This window comes from Lytechinus variegatus, chromosome 3, assembly GCF_018143015.1.
Source record: "Lytechinus variegatus isolate NC3 chromosome 3, Lvar_3.0, whole genome shotgun sequence".
In the NCBI taxonomy this organism is placed as follows: Eukaryota; Metazoa; Echinodermata; class Echinoidea; order Temnopleuroida; family Toxopneustidae; genus Lytechinus; species Lytechinus variegatus.
In genome coordinates, this window is record NC_054742.1 from 65,522,848 (window position 1) to 65,543,313 (window position 20,466).

At 35.7% G+C, this 20,466-nt stretch overlaps 1 protein-coding gene across 1 annotated transcript in view; it reads left to right on the forward strand.

The window, feature by feature from the left end:
• LOC121411695 (endosome/lysosome-associated apoptosis and autophagy regulator family member 2-like) overlaps positions 1–20,466 on the forward strand; it is a 62,891-nt gene that overhangs the window by 14,653 nt on the left and 27,772 nt on the right. Inside the window, exons 3-13 of the mRNA XM_041604523.1 lie at positions 3,378–3,558; positions 5,836–5,983; positions 6,682–6,771; positions 7,544–7,722; positions 8,655–8,737; positions 10,989–11,077; positions 12,015–12,195; positions 12,752–12,856; positions 14,333–14,618; positions 16,525–16,629; positions 17,381–17,470. Coding sequence (XP_041460457.1) covers positions 3,378–3,558; positions 5,836–5,983; positions 6,682–6,771; positions 7,544–7,722; positions 8,655–8,737; positions 10,989–11,077; positions 12,015–12,195; positions 12,752–12,856; positions 14,333–14,618; positions 16,525–16,629; positions 17,381–17,470 — 1,537 coding nt within the window. The remainder of the gene's footprint in view (positions 1–3,377; positions 3,559–5,835; positions 5,984–6,681; positions 6,772–7,543; positions 7,723–8,654; positions 8,738–10,988; positions 11,078–12,014; positions 12,196–12,751; positions 12,857–14,332; positions 14,619–16,524; positions 16,630–17,380; positions 17,471–20,466) is intronic.

A 20,466-nucleotide genomic window follows, 5' to 3' on the forward strand; every position in this document is an offset into this window, starting at 1 on the left:
TTTATGGATCTGATTCATGAAACTTGTACATAAGAGTAATCAAGTATCACTGAATATCCTGTTTGAGTTTCAGGTCACATGATCAAGGTCAAAGGTCATGTAAGGTCAATGAACTTTGGCCATGTTGGGGTTTTTTGGTGAATCTCTGTAAGTTTATTGGTCTAGTTCATAAAAAGTGGACATAAGAGTAACCATGTATCACTGAACATCTTGTGCGAGTTAGAGTAGTATTCAAAGTCAGCACTGCTGCTATATTGAACCGCGTGATGCAGGTGAGACGGCCAGAGGCATTCCACTTGTTACAGTAAAGGCCCCCCCCCCCCCCCCCCCCCCGATTACAAGTTGGTGCTGTGCTCATACATTGTACAGTATGGGCTTTCATATTATACCCTGGGTGGTCGACATTTGCTCCTAATTGCTCCGGGTTCAATTTGTCTAAGATGTAATTTGTAGGGTTTGGGACTGAGGGTTGCAATATTAGGGTTTTATGTTAGGTTTAGGGTAGGGTATAGTGTTAAACCCAGGGTTAAAGTTGGTTCGATTAGTGTGTGGAATTTATAGCGGAGCAATTGTTTCATTTTTTTCACACAGTTGTGAATAATCTGTCTCCTTTATGAATATAATGTACTATTAATCAGTTGTCAATCCAATTTTTTCAGTTCTTGGTAGTAAAAATTTGAATATAATTTTTCATAAAATCCAAAAGAACAAGTGGGGTTATTACATCATCAATTTGCTCATTGAATATTCATGAAGTCATGCCTAGAATGGTTTCACCGGAATAATCTTTTAAATGCAATAGTTTTATTCTTCTTTGTCTGATTTTGGTTAAATTTTCACTGTTTGGTGTATCTGATTTTCCTTTATCATAATACATGTATTTTCAGCCCGAAGCATCCCTTTAACAGACACACTTGGGGGAGGGGGTGGAAACAAGCACCTCTCCTATTCAGAAAAAAATAATAATTTATTAGCTCATCAGACATCAGCTCAATTCTGCTACATTGTGTTACATGTATGTATAGTTTACATTGGACCCTGTGTGAATTTAAGGAGTTTTTTAGATCATTACTTTGCCAACTTTCATCCTAGCTATGTCGTATGTTCTTTGTTGGGGGGGGGGGTGGGAGGTTAATACATTGTACAACCAAGCTCCTGTAAATTTTCTCTGCTCCTATAAAAGTCCTGCAAAATAATGCCAGTCATAATGGCTCCTGCAGAACAAGCAGCACAGACTAATTACACATAAAACTCCCAGGAGAACAGATTGTAATAATAATGAATGCAAACGAACTCAAAATATTATGCATAGTGAATACACACTCTGTAAATATCATATCTGTAAACACATGTTTTCAGTCCCACACACTCTCGTGCAGTATGAAAAAAATAGGATCAATATCTCTGACTCTGTTTGATTAGGACTGTTTCAAGTTAATTTCTTCTATTGTTTACTTTAAGAGTGGATGTTGGATGTTTATACAGGTACATGTACATACACTATATAGTTAATGTAGTGTTTATTAAACTCAATTTGTTATTTGGAGATTTGACTAATTCTAAAAACATAATCACCATGTCACTGTATACATGTATGTAAATCCTTGTTCAAGAAGATCGGCTTGATTTCCAGTAAATGTTTAGAAAAAGATTGATAAATTTTGTTGCTACACTATAGGTGGTTTCAGACCGCCTCGAAGTTCGCCAGTTCCAGGTATTCTCTGATCGGGAAATTTACCCCGATTAGAAAATACCAGGTATTTTGGTAATGTGAAAGCAAACTACGCGTAATTTCCCCGAAAGAAAATACCCGCTAAATAGTAGGTACTTGGCGAAATTACGAGAACTTTCGTGGGGATTTTTCCAAGGTCGCAGGTATTTTGGCGATGTGAAAGCAAATTACGGGAACTTTTAGCCCAGCGTGTCGTTGGGCGCGGCGGCGTGGGTGGCTGCTGGGCTAGTGATTTTGAATCTCGCGCCTTGCCTGCTTATCAGACCATACTGCGCATGCTCGTAACTTCGGGAACTTATCCCGAAGGATGTGTTTCGGGGCGGTGTGAATGCAGGAATAATTAACGGGTATTTTTTAGCCTTAGAAAGTTCTCGTAATTTAACGGGGATTCTTGTGATCGAGGCGGTTTGAAACCACCTTATGACTATAGTGATGAGATTAAATACAAATCTTTAGCCTGAAAAATTATTTCCTTGGAGAATTTAGATATTTTTAAAAAACTTCATATGTTCTCTTTACATATTGAATTCTTTTATTGTACCCAGTGATGTGCAGTTTTAAGCATTGTGCCATGGTATCGACATACATGTACTACATTATACATCTCCTACGGACATGTACATTGTTTTCTTGTTTTAATTGAATTTTGAGGTTTCTCCATGGTATTGATCTTAGGAATTTAATTAAAATTCTCTCCTCAACGTCAACATTTTTCTTTTTGTCAAGAACATGTAGAATGTTCATTATGCCTTATTGCCTTGAATTATGAATTACATGAAAAAACAACATTTTTTATGATAATGCATTGATTTTTCATAGATTTTCATATAGACAAATGTTCACTCAGAAGTATTTTATCAAAAATGTTTTGTATGATTCAATACTGTTACTAATATTCATCTGGATTTGTGAAGAATAGATATTATTTTTGAATTATTATTCCAGTATACATGTACATGTATATATTCACTTCAGAAATCGTTCTTTCCTGAAAAATGTTTGTATTTTCCTAATTGAAGATTTTGTTTGAGCATTATTTCACGATTACTAGTATCTTCACCCAAATTTTGTCTTGGAATTTCTGAATAAAGATTATGGTGGCCACATGAATTTTCAGTTAAAACACTATTAATTTAATTTTTCTTTATTGCAACCCAATTTTCACTAGGAATTATGAGAATATTTATGCTTACAGTAAATACTAAAACATAAATATTCATTTGGAATTATTCCATATTTGATATTTCTATTCATGTTCTTTAGAAATCATTCAAATATTTTCTTTAACTATCATTACTGATAATTGTTATTATTAATATCTTTTTAATAAATTAACAACACATATAGTTCGCTCACAAGTTAGAATTATTAGTCTTTTCATTTAAAAGATTTTTTTAGGGCTATTGTTTATATTGAACCCTGTAGGAATTTGTGGGGGCCTTTCTTAGTTTCCCATGGCTCTTTATTTAGGGGGTGAATTCAACCTGACTCACCCCCCACCCCCATGTAATATTTAAGGGATATGTTCGTATTTTCTTGATATTATTCCAAAATTGAAATACATGAACCACACAAAATATTCACTTGGAATGTCATGATTTTCATCATCACACAAATATTATTCTCTTTGAATTTCATGATTTAGGATTCTCTTGCGGAGCTGGGGAATATTTGAACATTGATTCAGGTAGCTGCAGGCGATGCCCGAAAGGAAAGTACTCCTTGGGTGGAGGTGAAAAATTCACAGAATGGTCCGAGCTCCCTCCAGACTTCACCGTTTCCTCAAGTGCGTTCTACTTCACAGAAGACAATGAGCGTTGTAATGAGTGAGTATACCTGATTGCTGGACAGGGAATGAGTTACTTGGGGGCTCCAGGGGATTTTGCCTCTGAAATGCTCAAAACAGCCCTGGAAATCCCCTTCTCTGCAAAAGCTTCTCCAATGTTGCACTGGTGCAGATTTAGTAGGTTCAGAACAGTAGCCTCTGAAAGTAAAGATTAAAAAAATTGCGTGCTGCTGGATAATATTTTAACTCGTTTCCTTTGTTTTTTGTGTGTAAAAATGTATTTTGCAGTACAGAGTACATGTACATCTGTAAATAAGGTAGCAAACTTTGTGTTCGAAGGTCTTCATTTTTCAGAAGTGGTCACCAGTCCTGCAAAAGGCCACAACACACCTTACAGCTGGTCCAAGATCCAATTTTGGAACAAAGCGCATAAATGGTGTGTGAGAGAAATGGAATATAAATAATAAATTGTAAAACAGAATAATGAAGTATTTTAACTTTTAATAACTTTTTTTTTTCCATTTTCCTCTGTTAACCCTAAGAGAAACGGGGGGGGGGGGGGTGGGCTGAGTGTGGGTTTAGGTCGACGGTTTTACGTTGTATAAGCGCGAAAGGGAACTAGGTTAAGTTTTTGACGGGGCGGCGTTCAAAAGAATAGCAAAGGTTAACTGTTATTTTAAAGAAAGTAAAAGATAAAGTTATAAGTGTTGGATAAATGTTTTTTGTATTAATGAACATCCTTTAGGAATTAATGTACATTCAAGTCAAAGGTCAAAATGAACTTTAGGGATGTTGGAAAGGAAAGACCATGTTGGAGGAATCAAATCGAAATCTTAACCTGAGGTTAAGTTTTTGAAATGTCATCATAACTTAGAAGATATATGGACCTAGTTCATGAAACTTGGACATAAGGTTAATCAAGTATCACTGAACATCCTGCATGAGTTTCACGTCACATGACCAAGGTCAAAGGTCATTTAGGGTTAATGAACTTTGGCCGAATTGGGGATATCTGTTGAATTCCCATCATAACTTTGAAAGTTTATGGATCTGATTCATGAAACTTGGACATAATAGTAATCAAGCATCACTGAACATTTGTGCAAGTTTCAGGTCTCATGATTAAGGTCAAAGGTCATTTAGGGTCAATGAACTTTGGCCAAATCGGGGGTATCTGTTGAATTACCATCATAACTTTGAAAGTTTATTGGTCTAGTTCATTAAACTTGTACATAAGAGTAATCAAGTATCACTGAACATCCTGTGCGAGTTTCAGGTCACATGATCAAGGTCACAGGTCATGTAAGGTCAATGAACTTTGGCCATGTTGGGGTTTTTTGTTGAATAACCATCATATCTCTGTAAGTTTATTGGTCTAGTTCATAAAAAGTGGACATACATGTAAGAGTAACCATGTATCACTGAACATCTTGTGCGAGTTAGAGTAGTATTCAAAGTCAGCACTGCTGCTATATTGAACCGCGTGATGCAGGTGAGACGGCCAGAGGCATTCCACTTGTTGCGATAAATCCGCCGCTCGAAATTTTTTGACCGCATCACTTGTTGACATTTTACTTTCAAGTCTCGCGCAACTTTTGAGACCAAAATTGTGACCCCAAGTATGCGGTTTCAAAATCACGCAATATTTTTCTAAGTGCATGCAGACCCAAAGTTACTCAAACATGAATTTGTGTACAAATCCAATGCATATAGTGTTTTAGCCAAAATTCATAAATGTATCATTATTTTTCCTTTAACTGCTTAAAATCAACTAATTTGATCTTGTTTATGGTCAAATAAAGTCCCCAACAATTTCCATTAAAAATCAATAAACAAAAAGTCAAAAAGCAGAAATATATAGAAATTTAGAATACAATAGAATACAATAGAAAATGAACGTGATGTTGAAATTTTTGAAAAATAAATTTGATCAGATGCCTTTCTAGAGTATGTGAAACAAAAATTAGCACTTTAGGGGCATTATTTTATTAATTAGAGCAAATTGTTACGCATAAATTAGTATAATTAATGAGCAATGAGATTTTTCGCAGACTTTGATATTACAGTTTTGTAGATAATGCCACGGTTAACGCGTGCCAATTTTCGTCGCGATCACGCGATCGATGGCCGAGATAATAAGGGGGTGCTGAATCAGCCCCCTCCCACGTCTTCTTAGGCGTCGAAATAGCCCAGTCTATTTAGGGTTAAATCAGCTTTTTATTTGGGTTAGATTCTTCTCTATGTAATTGATATGGTATTGTTCCTCCACATCCTTCAAGTAATGTTTGCCTCACATCTGTCAATATTTGCATTACAGGTCATATTGGGAACCCATCGGTAGCTTTGTAAGGTCTCCAGATAGCACCTGTTCTTCCAAGCTTATCTACACAGCAAACCTAGCCAAGGAGGGCTCGGTCAACTTTACCTACTCGCTCGCCACCGACTTCAACTATTTTACTGTTGAGGTAGCTAAATGCATTGCAGCTACATGTATATTTATGTTTCCTAAAGCTTGTTCAATGAAATCATGGTTGGGCACAAAAGTATCATAAATAAGTGGCAAATCAAGGATTTCAGCACAAAGAGCCAATTTTAAAATAGAAATTATGATATGCCCCTCTCACAACGAATGCTGTTAAAAAAATACAGAAATTTACATAAGTATTAAAATATGCAGTTAATGCTCTGATATCAATCTGACAATGATTAATTCCAATTAGGCTTTTCAGGAATAATAATAACAATAATCATGATATTCAGTTCTTAATGAATGCCTATTAAAGATAAATATGTTGCAATATTTGCAATATATGTTTGCTTCTAACTTGTGTCTCAATGATATTGATACTGATGTAATGTTCTTTTAACTGATTGTAAATGTTCTGTAAATTTGTACTTGTGTTTCTACCTCAGAACGTGAAAATAACATTATTTGAGTCGATATTAATATACGGCAAATAATTTTCATATTTGTGTTTGCACTGTACCTGTATGTCTTTATTATGGAACCTTAAAAGAAAACTGTTTGATCTGTGCTGCCTTTGAAATCCACTTTGAAATGTATTCTTGAGGGAAGCAGCAGGTGGACTTTGATCCTTTATTGAAGTCTCTTTTGAATAATTAAAATGTCAATGGTGACCTTTTCTTTTCTTTGTCTCTCTAGGTCCACAATGAGCTGTGTCAGAGAGGTCATAAAAGTGGAGGGGGTAAGGCAGTCACAGCTACGGGAGAAGGAGAGTGGAAATCTGTGAAGGTAAATTTGTTCCGAGTACCAAGATGTTGAAAAAAGAAGAAAATCTTTTTAGTTAAATGGTTGAGGCGAGTTTCCTTTTTGGTCAGGAAATGACCGGATGTTTTGGGAATCTTGAAAATGAGTTCATTTTATAGGGCAGTGCCTTTTAGGGTACAAACTCAAAGAAGAACTAAAGACACTGGCCCATATTCTGAAGTCAGGTTTAAAGTTGTGGTTTAAGTATGGACAGCCAATCGTTACATAAATCACTAACAATAGATAGAGATATCATATTTCAGCTCATTTGGCTCTCAAATCATTCATAATATTCTAGGAGGTATAAATAGATGATTGTCTTCACCGTCAATGCATCAGGGAAGAGCACAGTAAACATAAGAAACTTACAACTTAATAAAGATCTTGACGCTTTTGGCTTCCCATACTTAAACCTCAACTTTAAACCTGAGTTTAAGTTAAACCTGACTTCAGAATACGGGCCACTAAATCTACCGGGAAGGGGGGGGGGCATTAGGGAAATGGTGGTGTCAGAAGTAATTATGTGGAGTGTTTATTTAGCACAGATATTTATTATTTAACTTCTTGAGTTTGATTAATAAAAGCATTTACATTAATGCTGGAAATGACATTTCAAGGAAGGGAATTCCATATGCAAAGGCCAGTAGATTTACATGCATGTAAGAGCTGACTGATTGAATGCTACAGGATAATGGAATTTAGAGATGGAACAAGTTTAAGATACCGTGATTTTATTTTTCTCTATCTACCTTTACAGTTGAACCTTGATGCCGGTCTTAACGTGATTACCTGGAAATCCGAAGGACTCTACATAGGGACTGGTATCAAGATACCAAGAGTGTACATCAGAAGTATTGAGGTAATGGGACTGCAGTATACCTCGGACTGTACAAAGTGTCCAGCGGGTACATTCGCTGCAGAGAAAGGCTCTTCCAGGTAAACACTAAACACATGCACACCGACGTTTGGAAAGATTCAATAAACTTGGACCATGTTGTATCGGTGTCAAAAACCTAACCAAGGTTAAGATTTTTGATTTTCAAGATAATTTTCAAAGAATAAGTCCATATTCCATAAAACATTTGCATAATGGTTTTAGAGTATCGGCAAACAGGTAAATGTCACTAGGCAAAGGTCATGTAGGGTCAATAAAGTGATATTATCTTTGAAAAATTTAACCAAAGGTTAGGATTTTGAATTTTTAAGATAATTTTGAAATTATCAGTCAGAATTACAGTAGGTTAAACATGGGTATTAATGGATGACCGATGATAGAAAAAAGATCAAGTGTAATTTCAGGTTACTGGGTCAAGGTCAAAGGTCATGTCAAATCAATTAACTGGGATAAGAATCAATATATTTAAATCATATTCAATAAAACTTAGTGAAACTTTATATATGAGATGGTTATTAGATATATCACAAATGATACAAAATGAAAAGTAAGATTCTTTGATAGTTAAGTCAGCAATGCTGGTGCATGTATGTTGAATAGCATATTGGAGGTGAGACTGCCAGAGGTGTTCCACTTTATCAGTATCATATACATCAAATGCAATTGTTGATTAAGAATGACTGCAAATCGTTATTTGTATGACACTGTGTGCATGATTTTATTGATTGCAAATATGTAAATGTACTACATACATGTATAGCGACTGTCTGCACTTTTCCACCTGTTCCTTGCTATTCAGTCATGTACAATTCATCTTTATGACACTGTGACATTGGACATTGATTGGTTTTTGAAGAGCACATCGATATTGTCAGGACTAGGCTTGCGAATAGAAGTTAGCTTTTCAATATTTGTATTGCCATTGTGTTTTGTGTATTCAATCTTGAGTCCCGTTTGCTCTCCTTTTCTACAGTTGTAATGAATGTCCAGCAAACACATATTCTGAAGCAGGGGCTTCAAGCTGCACAGACTGCGATACTGCCACCACGTATTCAGGTAGGGTTCCCAGAACTTTCCAAATGACCTAGGTTCTTTCTCAAAAACTTAATTATGTAATTTCTGAAGGTTTCTTAATTATTATGACTATTAAAGTCATGCTTGAGTTGCTAGTTGCAGACCTTCATTTTTGAGGAGCGCGATTGCGCCGGCGCTCCTACCGTGCTCCTAAAAAAAATAACGAGAGCCAAAAATCGCGCTCCTAAAAAAAAATTGAAAAAAAAGCTAAAATTTCACATTTTACATCTTTAAATCAATGAAATGGCCTTCTTTTTTCCATAATTCCTTGAAATTACTTTGATTTAGTTGAAAACTATCAGAAAAATGAAGAATATTCATCTCTTTTCCAACTCTGATTTTAATTTAAACTCGGTAAATATTGCAGTCCCATGTAGTCCCATATGTAGATTTTCATGGCAACACCATGGAAGTCTACATGTGGGACTACAAAATTTACCAAGGTAAGTTCAAATCAGAGTCGGGAAAGAGGTGAATATTCTTCATTTTTCTGACAGTTTTCAACTAAATCAAAGTAATTTCAAGGAATTATGGAAAAAAGAAGGCCATTTCATTGATCTAAAGATGTAAAATGTGAAATTTTAGCAATTTTTTTTTTTTTTTTTTTTTAGCAGGAGCGTGTACGACATCTTGTAAACGTATTGACGTGACCCAGGCCTAGTTTCACCACAGATTAATTAATAGCTAACACAGCTATTGCATATATACAATGTTAAGAAAAATATACAATTTATCGTACATGTATTGTAATGAATTGATTTGAGCTCCTCATGGAGAGCGATTCTGAGCAGCTCAATTGAGCTCCTCAAAAAATAAGGAGAGCGATTTATTGAGCTCCACGAAATTATAAACGTGAAGGACTGTAGTTGTGTGGGATAGGGTTAGGGTCCCAGAAAAGACGACACTGATAATTGATTTATTTTAACTTGATTTGATCACATAGATTGAACAAATGACACATTGTTTGAAAGCTTTATAGAGTCTCATCTTTCATTCAGTGCTACTCATATGATACATATGCCATGCATAGGTGTATGGGTGAGTAAAAAACAGTTTCGAGAAGGGCTACCAACAAATGTTTGGCTGTCAGTATTTGCATTTCAAAGTAAAATATCAGTCTCAAAAAGCTCCATATCTGCTCTTTGATATGAAACATTAACCAGAAAAAAAATTACAGAGTAACATTTCCATTTGTTATTTTTAAAACAATGCTTGAATATCTATAATTTTATTATATGAAGACGTGTCAACAGTTTTGGCTGTCATACTGACTCTCCACTTCATTTTGTTGATGATCATTCATGCATGAAGTGTTTTTTTTTAACCGGTAGGTGTTTCATGAAGCTGTTCATAAGTTAAGAGCGACTAATGATCCTTCCTTATGGTAAATGGTATTTTGAATTGGCGATGGTTTAGCGCGTAAGAAGGGTTCACCAGTCATTCTTTAAGTCACTCTTAACTTACAAACAGCTTTATGAAATGAACCCCTGTTCTATTACCATGGTAGACAATCATGAAAATGCATTTGTTTCATGGAATTAATGAAATGCAAACTAGATGTAGAAAGAGAAGAAAGCAGAAATAGAGAATCACTGATGGGCATCAGTAAAAATAACCATTATGATCCAGGCTAGTTGGAGCCTGTACTGATAATAACATTCTACATAAATGCTAATCTGAGATTTGATATGCTTGGATATTGACATAAATCATTTTTGCTCCTTGCTAAATATGAACATGTTCACACTTTCATGTAACGCTATGAGTTATTTAAGAAAATTTGACTTCAGTTCCATCATCAAAACCTTTTTTCAAAACACTTTAGCCATTATTTATCCTTTTTTATTGTTTCATATACCGGTACACTGTTTCTTAGTATGAAAGGTGGTATAAAACTGTTGAGAGATTATATATATGCGCGGCTGCTTCGTGGTCTAGTGGTTCTGAATCTCGCCTTTTAAACAGGGTCGTGGGTTCGAATCCTAGCCATGGCGTGTTTTCCTTCAGCAAGAAATTTTCCTTACTGTGTTGCACTCGACCCAGGTGAGGGGAATGGGTGTCCGCGAGGATTAATTCTGTGAATGCACGAGCGCTGAAAAGCAGCTCGAGCTCAAGCCGGGGTAATAATAATAATGCACCTCGGAATAGATTGTTTCTAGATTGTAGATGGCGCTATACAAATGCCTATTATTATTATTGTCATATATTATATTTATCTTGATGCAATATTTAGTTCCTGGATCAAGAAACTGCACCACAAGGAAGCCGTGCACGGAACATGATTACTACAAGATACATACCCCTTGCAATGAAAACAACCAGGTAAGGGTTTTTTTTTTTGGGGGGGGGGCTTTTCATTTTACAGGCTTCAAAGACAAAGACAATAAGCACATGATTGCAAAAAAAGTTCAAGGGTCTTTTAAGGACTTTTCATTTAAGAAAGATACATATGCACATTGATTAATGTTAAGTTTTTTATATTTTTTCTCTTTCATCATTGTTCTTTTATATTATGATTCTCATTATGATTATTCTCTTCGAAATCTACTGTTTGCAATTAGTGATTTCATGTGTAGCATTATTAGCCTTAACAAGAGGAGTTGTTGTGGTTCAGTGGATGAGTTTCCAGACTTTTGAACCACAAGGTACCAGGTTCAAATCCCCGTTGCACCACCGGTGTCCTCTAGATTGTGATATATTATTTTAGTATTTTCTCTTAAAGTGATGTAGTTTATTACTTACTTGGAGTTACTTGGATGTAGAGACGTAAAGCTTGTAACTTGTTTGCCCCTCGTCACGTTGGATATAGTCTCTGGTATAGGGTAAAAACTTTAGTGGATGGTTTTTTAAGTGCATCTGAATAGCTGATTTGAACATATTGACACTCGATGCAGAAATTGCTTCCTCGCATAAAGCATTCCAGTTATTTACACTCCTAATTGAAATGCATTTTGCCTTATTTGCAATTTGCATCTGTTTTTCTTTCATGCTGTGACCTCTGGTTCTACCAGGAACATCAATCTCAAAGAAATTGTTTAGGTCTATTTGACAAAGTCCTTTTGAAATTTTGTATATCTGGATCAGTTCAGATAGAGTAGGTAGTTTGAAAGCCTTCAGCCATTCAAGACAGTCTAGATGTTGGAGATGAGGCAAAAGTCTGGTTGCTCTCTGTTGTACCTTATCAAGTAGATCTTATATTGAAATTAAAAAAAATATAGGTATTCATGTGTTACCATTTCTTTGTTTCTACTTCTTCCAGACCCAGGTGAAGTATAAATGGATTGATCCCCAGTTGTGTAATCCAAACGTCCCTCCAGTGGTGCAGCTTCCCACCTCTGGTAAATTCCAGGCCTGTCCGCCCTGCAACCCTGGAATGTCCATTAGCAACAAGACCGAGTGCGATTATTGCCCAAGCAACCAGTTCAGTGATGGGACAAAACGTGAGTCATTTGTTTAGTCCTTACAGCTTACAGATAACTGGAGTTATTCCGAAGCAAAATATTCAACTGGGAAGCTGTGCAATGCATTAACCTTGCATTTCTGTTTCAAAGTTTATAAGATTACAATTGTTTTTTTTTTGCCTTCATTATTTTAGGGCCCTGTCAGGGTCTTTAAAATAGTTGCTGTGGGGTTTCCATCATCTTTTACGATTACTTGATTTTTTTTAGTGATCTTCACAAGCATGGCATTTCTTTTGATAGAAACTTCCAAACAAAAACTATATATTGATCTTCAAAAATTGTTGAAATGCTGCTATGTGACTGCAGAAACACTGTTTTGAACCTTTTGAGACTGACATTCACTGAAATATTGATCAGAGAGCAATGTTTTTGTGAAATTTTTGTCCATTCTGTAGATGGTTTTGGAATCTTTTGGGTTGTGAACCCATGACCCTCTGTTTCAAAGTCCAGATAGTGATCCTCTTGGTCACAATGTGCCACGTTAAAGTATAGATAAAAAAATTTACCACACCTTGTATTCTATTCTGCTTCATAGCATGTCAGGATTGTCCTCCAAACACCACACCAGAGTATGGGATGACCTTCTCCTACTGGAACTCTCTTCCGCCCAACATGCATGCATCATGTGTGGCTACAACAAGTGAGTGGTCTATTTAAATGACAAACAAACAACGTTGTGTGATTATTTCCTAATTGTTTAATCTGAAAGATTCATACTTTTTAATCAGTGCCCTATCTCTCTTTCACACTTTTATTAACCCTATCTAGGCCGGGGTATTTTGGGAGTTCATATGGCCGGGGGGGAGGCCTCCCAGGCCCCCCCCCCCCTATGATCTTGGCCGTTGACCGTGCGATCGCGCCGAAAATTGGCACGCGGGTTGCCTGGGACATAATCTACTAGATTGTCTAGTAATTTATTTCATCCGAATCGCTATTAAGTGATAATGCTAATTTATGCGTAATTAGTATGCGAAATCATACTTTTTCCTCTAACTCCCTAAATAAAGCTCCAAATTTACTAATTTTTGGTATAGAAACTCTTTGTGGTGTTCTTAGCAAGTGTACATGAAAAATATTGCGATATCAAATAATTTTCTTATGTATTTTATTGTTTTTTGCAATTTCTTATGTATTTCTTTTTTTTTTTACCTTTTGTTTTTCATTGTTTTTTTCAATGAAATTTATTGGGGACTCTTCTGTGATCATAAAAAGCATAAAATAAATACATTTAGACCAGCAAAACTAAAAATAATCATACATTTATGAATTTTGGTTGAAAACACAATTTGCATTGACTTTGTACACGAAATCACGTTTTTGAGCAATTTTTGGTCTGACATGCACTTACATAATGTTATGTAATTTTGGAACCACGTACTTGGGTGACTTAAAGTTGGTCTCAAAAGTTGCGCAAGACTTGAAAGTAAAAAGTCAGCTAGGGGCGCGGTCAAAAAATTTCGCACGGCGAAAATATTGCGCAATTTGTTGAGGGGGCCTCCGAGGCCCCCCCCCCCCCGGACTAGATAGGGTTAAAGGAAAGTAACAGGACATTGTTATATACCACAAATCCTTGGATTGGTTTGGCTGAGGGAACATCTATCCTAGAATTGTATTGATGCATTTGTAATTAAGGACCCTGAATATGATCATATAAATGCATTTTTACAGAATTTCTGTATTAATCGAATTACATGGCTATTTCCTGTCTTTTTAAAAACTTATTTTACTCTTGCTGTGTCTCTACATCAGGAGTTTTTGATTTGCACATCGACAGTAAACTGTAAGTAGTGACATCACCTCCAAACCTACAATCACATGTACATGCATCCACTGGTTTGACAGTTAAACTCTTGCCTGCGTGGACATCCGTAGTAGAGGTGCCGAGTGGTCTAAGGCGCCTGACTACACATGGAAAGTCCAGGGTTTGATCCCGGCTGCAGTACCTATGCCCATGAGCAAGGCTTTTAATCGGCAATGTTCTTTTATCCTGCATTCAAATAAATGAAAATGCTATATGCATTCTTGGTAACTAGGTTTGCACTTAACTTCAAAAAAAATATTTTGAAAATCTGTGATCAGTATAGCCTTAAATTATCTATTCTTTATCTCTATATAGACGACTATGGCTGTGCCTCTCGAGAGGGCTGGGTCCTCGCCGAATCCTACATCCACACTGGCCACGGCCACTCCGACGATGCCTACCTCATCCTCGATCTGGAAGTCGAAGGGTTCCTCAAGGAGGCCAGCTACTTCAACGGGAAGGCAGAGGAGCTCGGTACCATCTCCTTTGCCTTCAGTATGGAATGCGAATCCGAGGATTGTACCCTGTTCTTCCTGGAGGAACTCAATGAGGCCAATGTGATCGAGTACTGGATGGGATCCAGGGAGAGACAGGAGTACAGGTAGTTTGTCCTTGACACCCCTCCCCCTTCCCCACCAACATACTTCTCCCTCTCTCTCTCTCTCCAATCCCACCTCTACCCCTCCAACACACACCATTGTCCCATGTTATTCTTGGAGAAACTCAATGAAGCCAAATGTGATGGGATCCAGGGGAGACAGGAATACAGGTAGAGTGTCCTTGACCACAACACCCTATCCCCTACCTTTACTCTTCTCCCTCTACCCCTCCAACACACATCATAAATCGTGCACTGTGTTTTTAATCAATGAGGCCAATGTGATTGAGTACCGGATGGGATCCAGGGAGAGACAGGAATACAGGTAGAGTGTCCTTGACCACAACACCCTATCCCCCTACCTATCCCTCTTCTCCCTCTACCCCTCCAACAAACACCATAAATGGTAAACTTTTTTCCTGGAGAAAATCAATGAGGCCAATGTGATTGAGTACCGGTTGGGATCCAGGGAGAGACAGGAATACAGGTAGAGTGTCCTTGACCACAACACCCTATCCCTCTTCTCCCTCTACCCCTCCAACAAACACCATAAATGGTAAACTTTTTTTTCCTGGAGAAAATCAATGAGGCCAATGTGATTGAGTACTGGATGGGATCCAGGGAGAGACAGGAATACAGGTAAGGTGTCCTTGACCTCGACACCAAGCCCCCCACCCTCCAACACACACCATTGTACCCTGTACTTCCTAGAGGAACTCCATGAAGCCAAATGTGATTGACTTTTGGATGGGATCCAGGGAAAGACAAAATATAGGTATATGTGCCCTTGACCGCACCCCCCCTTTTCCATTACGAAAATTTCCCGTTTGATTCTCGACCTCACTTCGGACTGCAAACTGCGGTTGCATACCCCGTTTTGCGTTTGGGAAATCTCAAACAACTTTTCCAACCCCGATAAACCCATCTTGGCCAGGTAATCCCCTTGTCTCGATTTCACCACCACGGGCCAGCTAAATGAGCGTTGAGCCAAGGACGAAATGATAAACAACAGCTGTGCTATTACGTAAGACTTGTCTGCCTGTAGAAGGATCTTCGGAATGAAATTATTGTATTCGATATTAATCACGTTTTCAAAGGCATATTACATTCAGACATCCAATACTAGTCCATTTTCAATTTCGAACGAAGAAAATCGACCTCGAAATAAGGAAAGTATGCCGAATAGAAATTACGGTATGCTTAGCATGCAAGGACCGCGATGCATCCCATCTAGTTTCTGTCCGTACAGCAAGAAAATATGGGATGCATGCCGTTCACTCGAGCAACGATACAGTCTTAACGAAAGAAAGGAAGGAAGGGAGGAAGGGAGAAGAAAAAGAAAAAGCAAGAATTGAAAAAAGTTTCTATCAACGCGTGTATACATGGAACTCCATGCACTCACCAGAACACACATTGAATCCATCGTGTGTGGCCCCCTGCTGTGACCGTTGATGCTGGGGTGTATTATCTTCGGACCGAGGTCAAGAAACAGGTGTTTCTATACATTTCATGCTTGAAGGCAATAGGGTTTTGAGAAGAGATTTGATGATAAGGGAAACTTGGGGTATACTGCTCTTAAACGCAAGATTTTCGTCATGCTACTGAATGTTTGCAAAATGACTTTTTCCTGAGGTACCTTGTCAACAGTCAGAGCCACATTTTATACTTGGAAACCCACAAGCGGCCCTTCATTACCAGATCTCACTCTTCATTATTCACAAATCAATGGGTAATGCATTAAAGCTGCTATGAAAAAACACACAATGCCTTTATAGCGGAATACTTGCTAAAAACGTGGCACAGACTTGGACAAGGCCCCTTAGTTGCACTTTGATTAATCAAAACATAAATTAATTAATCAAACTATTTAGTTATGCTACACTTTTGCTATTTTTATTTCACCTTACAGATACGCAGTGACCGTCCCAGGGAAGAGAGGCTTTACTTGGGCTTTCCAAAAGACGGATGTGAACAACTTGGATTATGATAACAACCACAGGTTTCCCAATGATATGTAAGTATCAGTTTGGGTTGTTTCATAAAATAGTTTGTCAGATTAAACCAAACTTAAAGTCATGGTGATTCATTTCATGGTTTCATTTAATGCTATTCAAAGAAATGTGAGATATTGTGAAAAAAAATGTATATTATAAATTCTGGTAAATTTTTCTCGTAATAGTTAAAAAATGTTCGTCTTTCATCAGGACTGTTACATAAATAATAAAAATGTTAATGATTTTAAATTTGAGTACTTGTGCTTCAGGAATATTTGATTGCATTTCATCTTTAGCTGAAAAGTGAAAATTATGGAAATGTTGTTTTTACATCATGTAGTTCATTCCACAATATTCTTGAAAGTGGTCTCAATACATGTATGTGACTTGATGTAGGAAATATCTTCAAGATAATGTGTGCCTGGCCCTTTGATTTTGAACTGAATGGTGATATTTCACCTTTTCTAAATGCCCTTGTATAAAGCAATATTGTATCTGATTGAATCCTTTAAAAGTTTGTCATAATTGTTATGTGGTTGTTAAAGAATTTCAACAATTAATCCATAAAATCAGTTGAATATATTGAATATAGACAGACTTACGAATTTGTTTAAGCATTGATTCGATAACAATTTCTCAACATTTGTCAACAACTTTCATTAATAAATCTGTGTTTTCATATATAGTGTGAAAATCGTTTGATTTAATAACTTTTTCTCAACAGTTGTAGTCCATGACCATCATTTTTCTATCAATGATTTTTCTTTTTAGTGTGAAAATCTATGATATAACGATCACAAACACAGTGAACGGAGGAGCAGCGTCGTGTAAAGACTGCCCCCTGGGCAGTGATCATACTGGGTATGTATGAAAGAATTGCATTCTTTTTCTTCATGCATGAGCACATATACACAATAGTTTGCAAAGTGTTTGTATGTACTGTTTAATCCCCCCCCCTTGCTCCACCCACTCCAACTCTGAAAAGAGACTATCAAGTAGAGAACGCTTTTCTATCAAGTAGACACTATCAAGTAGAGAATAACATATTTTCAGTAAAAGCCCTGATTTTAAAACTGAGAGACACACCTACTTTACTTTAAATCCGAGTACATGGATATATATATAGATATATCCTATAAAAAAAGATATAGAAAAGAAAAAAAAAGAAGGAAAAGAAATAAATATTTGAATTTTACTTTTTTCATTTATTTTTTTCAAAGAAAACATACGTTAAAAAAATATAATATGATGGCTAAAATAGTCAAATTTGACTGGTTGCCAAATAAAAATAAGACCCCCCCCATGACTTCAAATAGATGTATGTACTTTATACACCTACATGTACCAGTACCACTACTGTCAGTGATATAAAGGTAAAATAAGACAGGGTAGAAGCAAAATTTCCTCACATTTATTTTCTAGTATATACTTGTTTCAGTGAATAAAATTGGTCCAACTTCTGAAAATGGACTTCATTGAAATTCTCTTAACTTTCTTTCATCCTATCTTAAAATAATTTGACGTAGATATCTTCCAGGATTTGACACAAAATAACCATGTCTAGTTAATGAATCCACCATAAATCATCCAATGCACATGAGGTTTGTAGAATCTAAATAAAAAGCTACAGTCAAAGATTATATCCTGAATTTGTCAGCACACTCCTTGCGTTGAAGTGGCTTTATATATTTAAAAGAACAAAAATGAAATATGCAGATATTGTATTTTCACATAAATTCAAAAAATTTATGCACGAATATGTATTTTTATTATTCTTTATCATTTTGGTGATTCCACTATCATACAGCATATACTTTTCTTAAAGTGTGTTATTATAATCAGCATTTTCCAAATAATTTGAGGCAGTTTCTCCGATAATTGAACCTCCTGACCAGAACCAGAACCACTTTATCTGTTAAGTCCATTTCAATAATAAGTTGATTTCAATTCAATTCAATTTCAATTTATTTCATTCAAAATTAAAAACAATTACAAGGTAAAAATATATATACAAATAAAATAGAATGTGGAGACAGCTAGGAAGAACATTGAAGTCTTATAAAATGCTGCCACCAATAATACAAACAATTAAAACCAAGTAATATACAAACAAAAGAAAAGAGAGCATATTTCAAATGAATAACAAAATGATACATATAAAATAAATTAAGCAGTTTACAAAACCTAACAAACCCTAAACAGACATAACAAAAGACACAAAGATAAAAATGAGCCTGATAATTTACATGTAATTTTGTAATAGTAATTTCTTATAATTCCTTTTAAAGACATTTAACGAAGGGCTTAATTTCATTTCTTCTGACAGAGCATTCCAAATTTTTGGTCCTTTGTAAAAAACTGAATTTATGCCAACATTTGTTTTAAAAAGAGGTAAATAAAAATTTAACGGGTTTCGCATATCATAAGAAGTTATTTCAGAAATCAGAGTGAACTTATACATGAGAGATATAGGTACAACATTTTTAGATATTAAATACATTAAAATAGCTGTATTTAAATTATTCAAATCGTATATATTCAACAATTTCAATTCATGAAAAATAGGTGATGTATGGGCAAGAAAACTGGCATGAAAGACAATACGAACTGCTTTTTTCTGCAAACGAAATAGTCTTAACATCGAGTAATTGGTGGAAGATGCCCAAGCAACATTGCAATAATTTAGGTGCGGAGTAACAATAGCATTATATATCATGAATAAAATATTTCTAGGAAAAAATCTTAATTTATATAAAACACCTAAACATTTTGAAACTTTATTACAGACCTCACTAATATGTTCATGCCAATTTAATTTAGAATCAATAAGTACACCAAGAAATTTTAGAGATTGTACAACTTTTATATTTTCATTGTTCATCTTAATATTCAAATCGTTATAATCAATTTTCTTATTCGTAAAAATCATACACTGTGTTTTCTTTACATTTAAAATCAATTTATTAAAGATTAGCCATTTACTGATTTTCTGCAATTCAATACTAAAATTCAAACATAAAGTATTAATATTATCATGGCTCATGAAAGCACTAGTGTCATCGGCATATAGAATAAACTGTAACTTATCTGAGACATTACAAATATCATTCATATAAATAAGAAAAAGAAGTGGACCCAGAATAGATCCCTGAGGCACTCCACATCCGATTTTCCTCAATTCAGACTTAGTGTTATTTACAGTTACAAATTGTTTTCGATCAGCCAAATAACTTTCAAACATTTTTAACAAAATTCCACGAATACCATAACTTTCTAACTTAACTAACAAAATAGAGTGATCAAGCGTATCGAAAGCTTTACTTAAGTCTAAAAACAAACCAAATAAAAAGAATCGAGAATTAAAAGCATGAGAAACCTTATAAACCAAATCAATTAGAGCATGGGATGTGGAATGCCCCGGACGAAATCCATACTGGGACGGTGTCATTACATTATGTTTATCTAAAAAATCAGAAAGGCGATTATATATACATTTTTCGATAATTTTAGAAAATGCTGGCAAGATTGATATAGGTCTGTAATTAGATAATTCTGACTTTGATCCATTTTTAAAAATTGGAACAACACGTGCTATTTTAAGATTATCAGGGAATATTCCAGTAGTTAAAATAGAATTAAAAATATTGCACAAGGGATAACAGAGAATGTGAATTGCTTTCTTAATGACTAACATACTAATTTCATCATACCCAGCAGCAGAATTACTATCAAAATTACACACAATTTTAATAATTTCATCCGGAGTGATGGGATTAAAAAAAGCAGTGTTATTGTTTCTGTTCAAATATTGCACAAAATCATTCTGTCTAGTACAGGTAGTTGACTGCAAACTATTT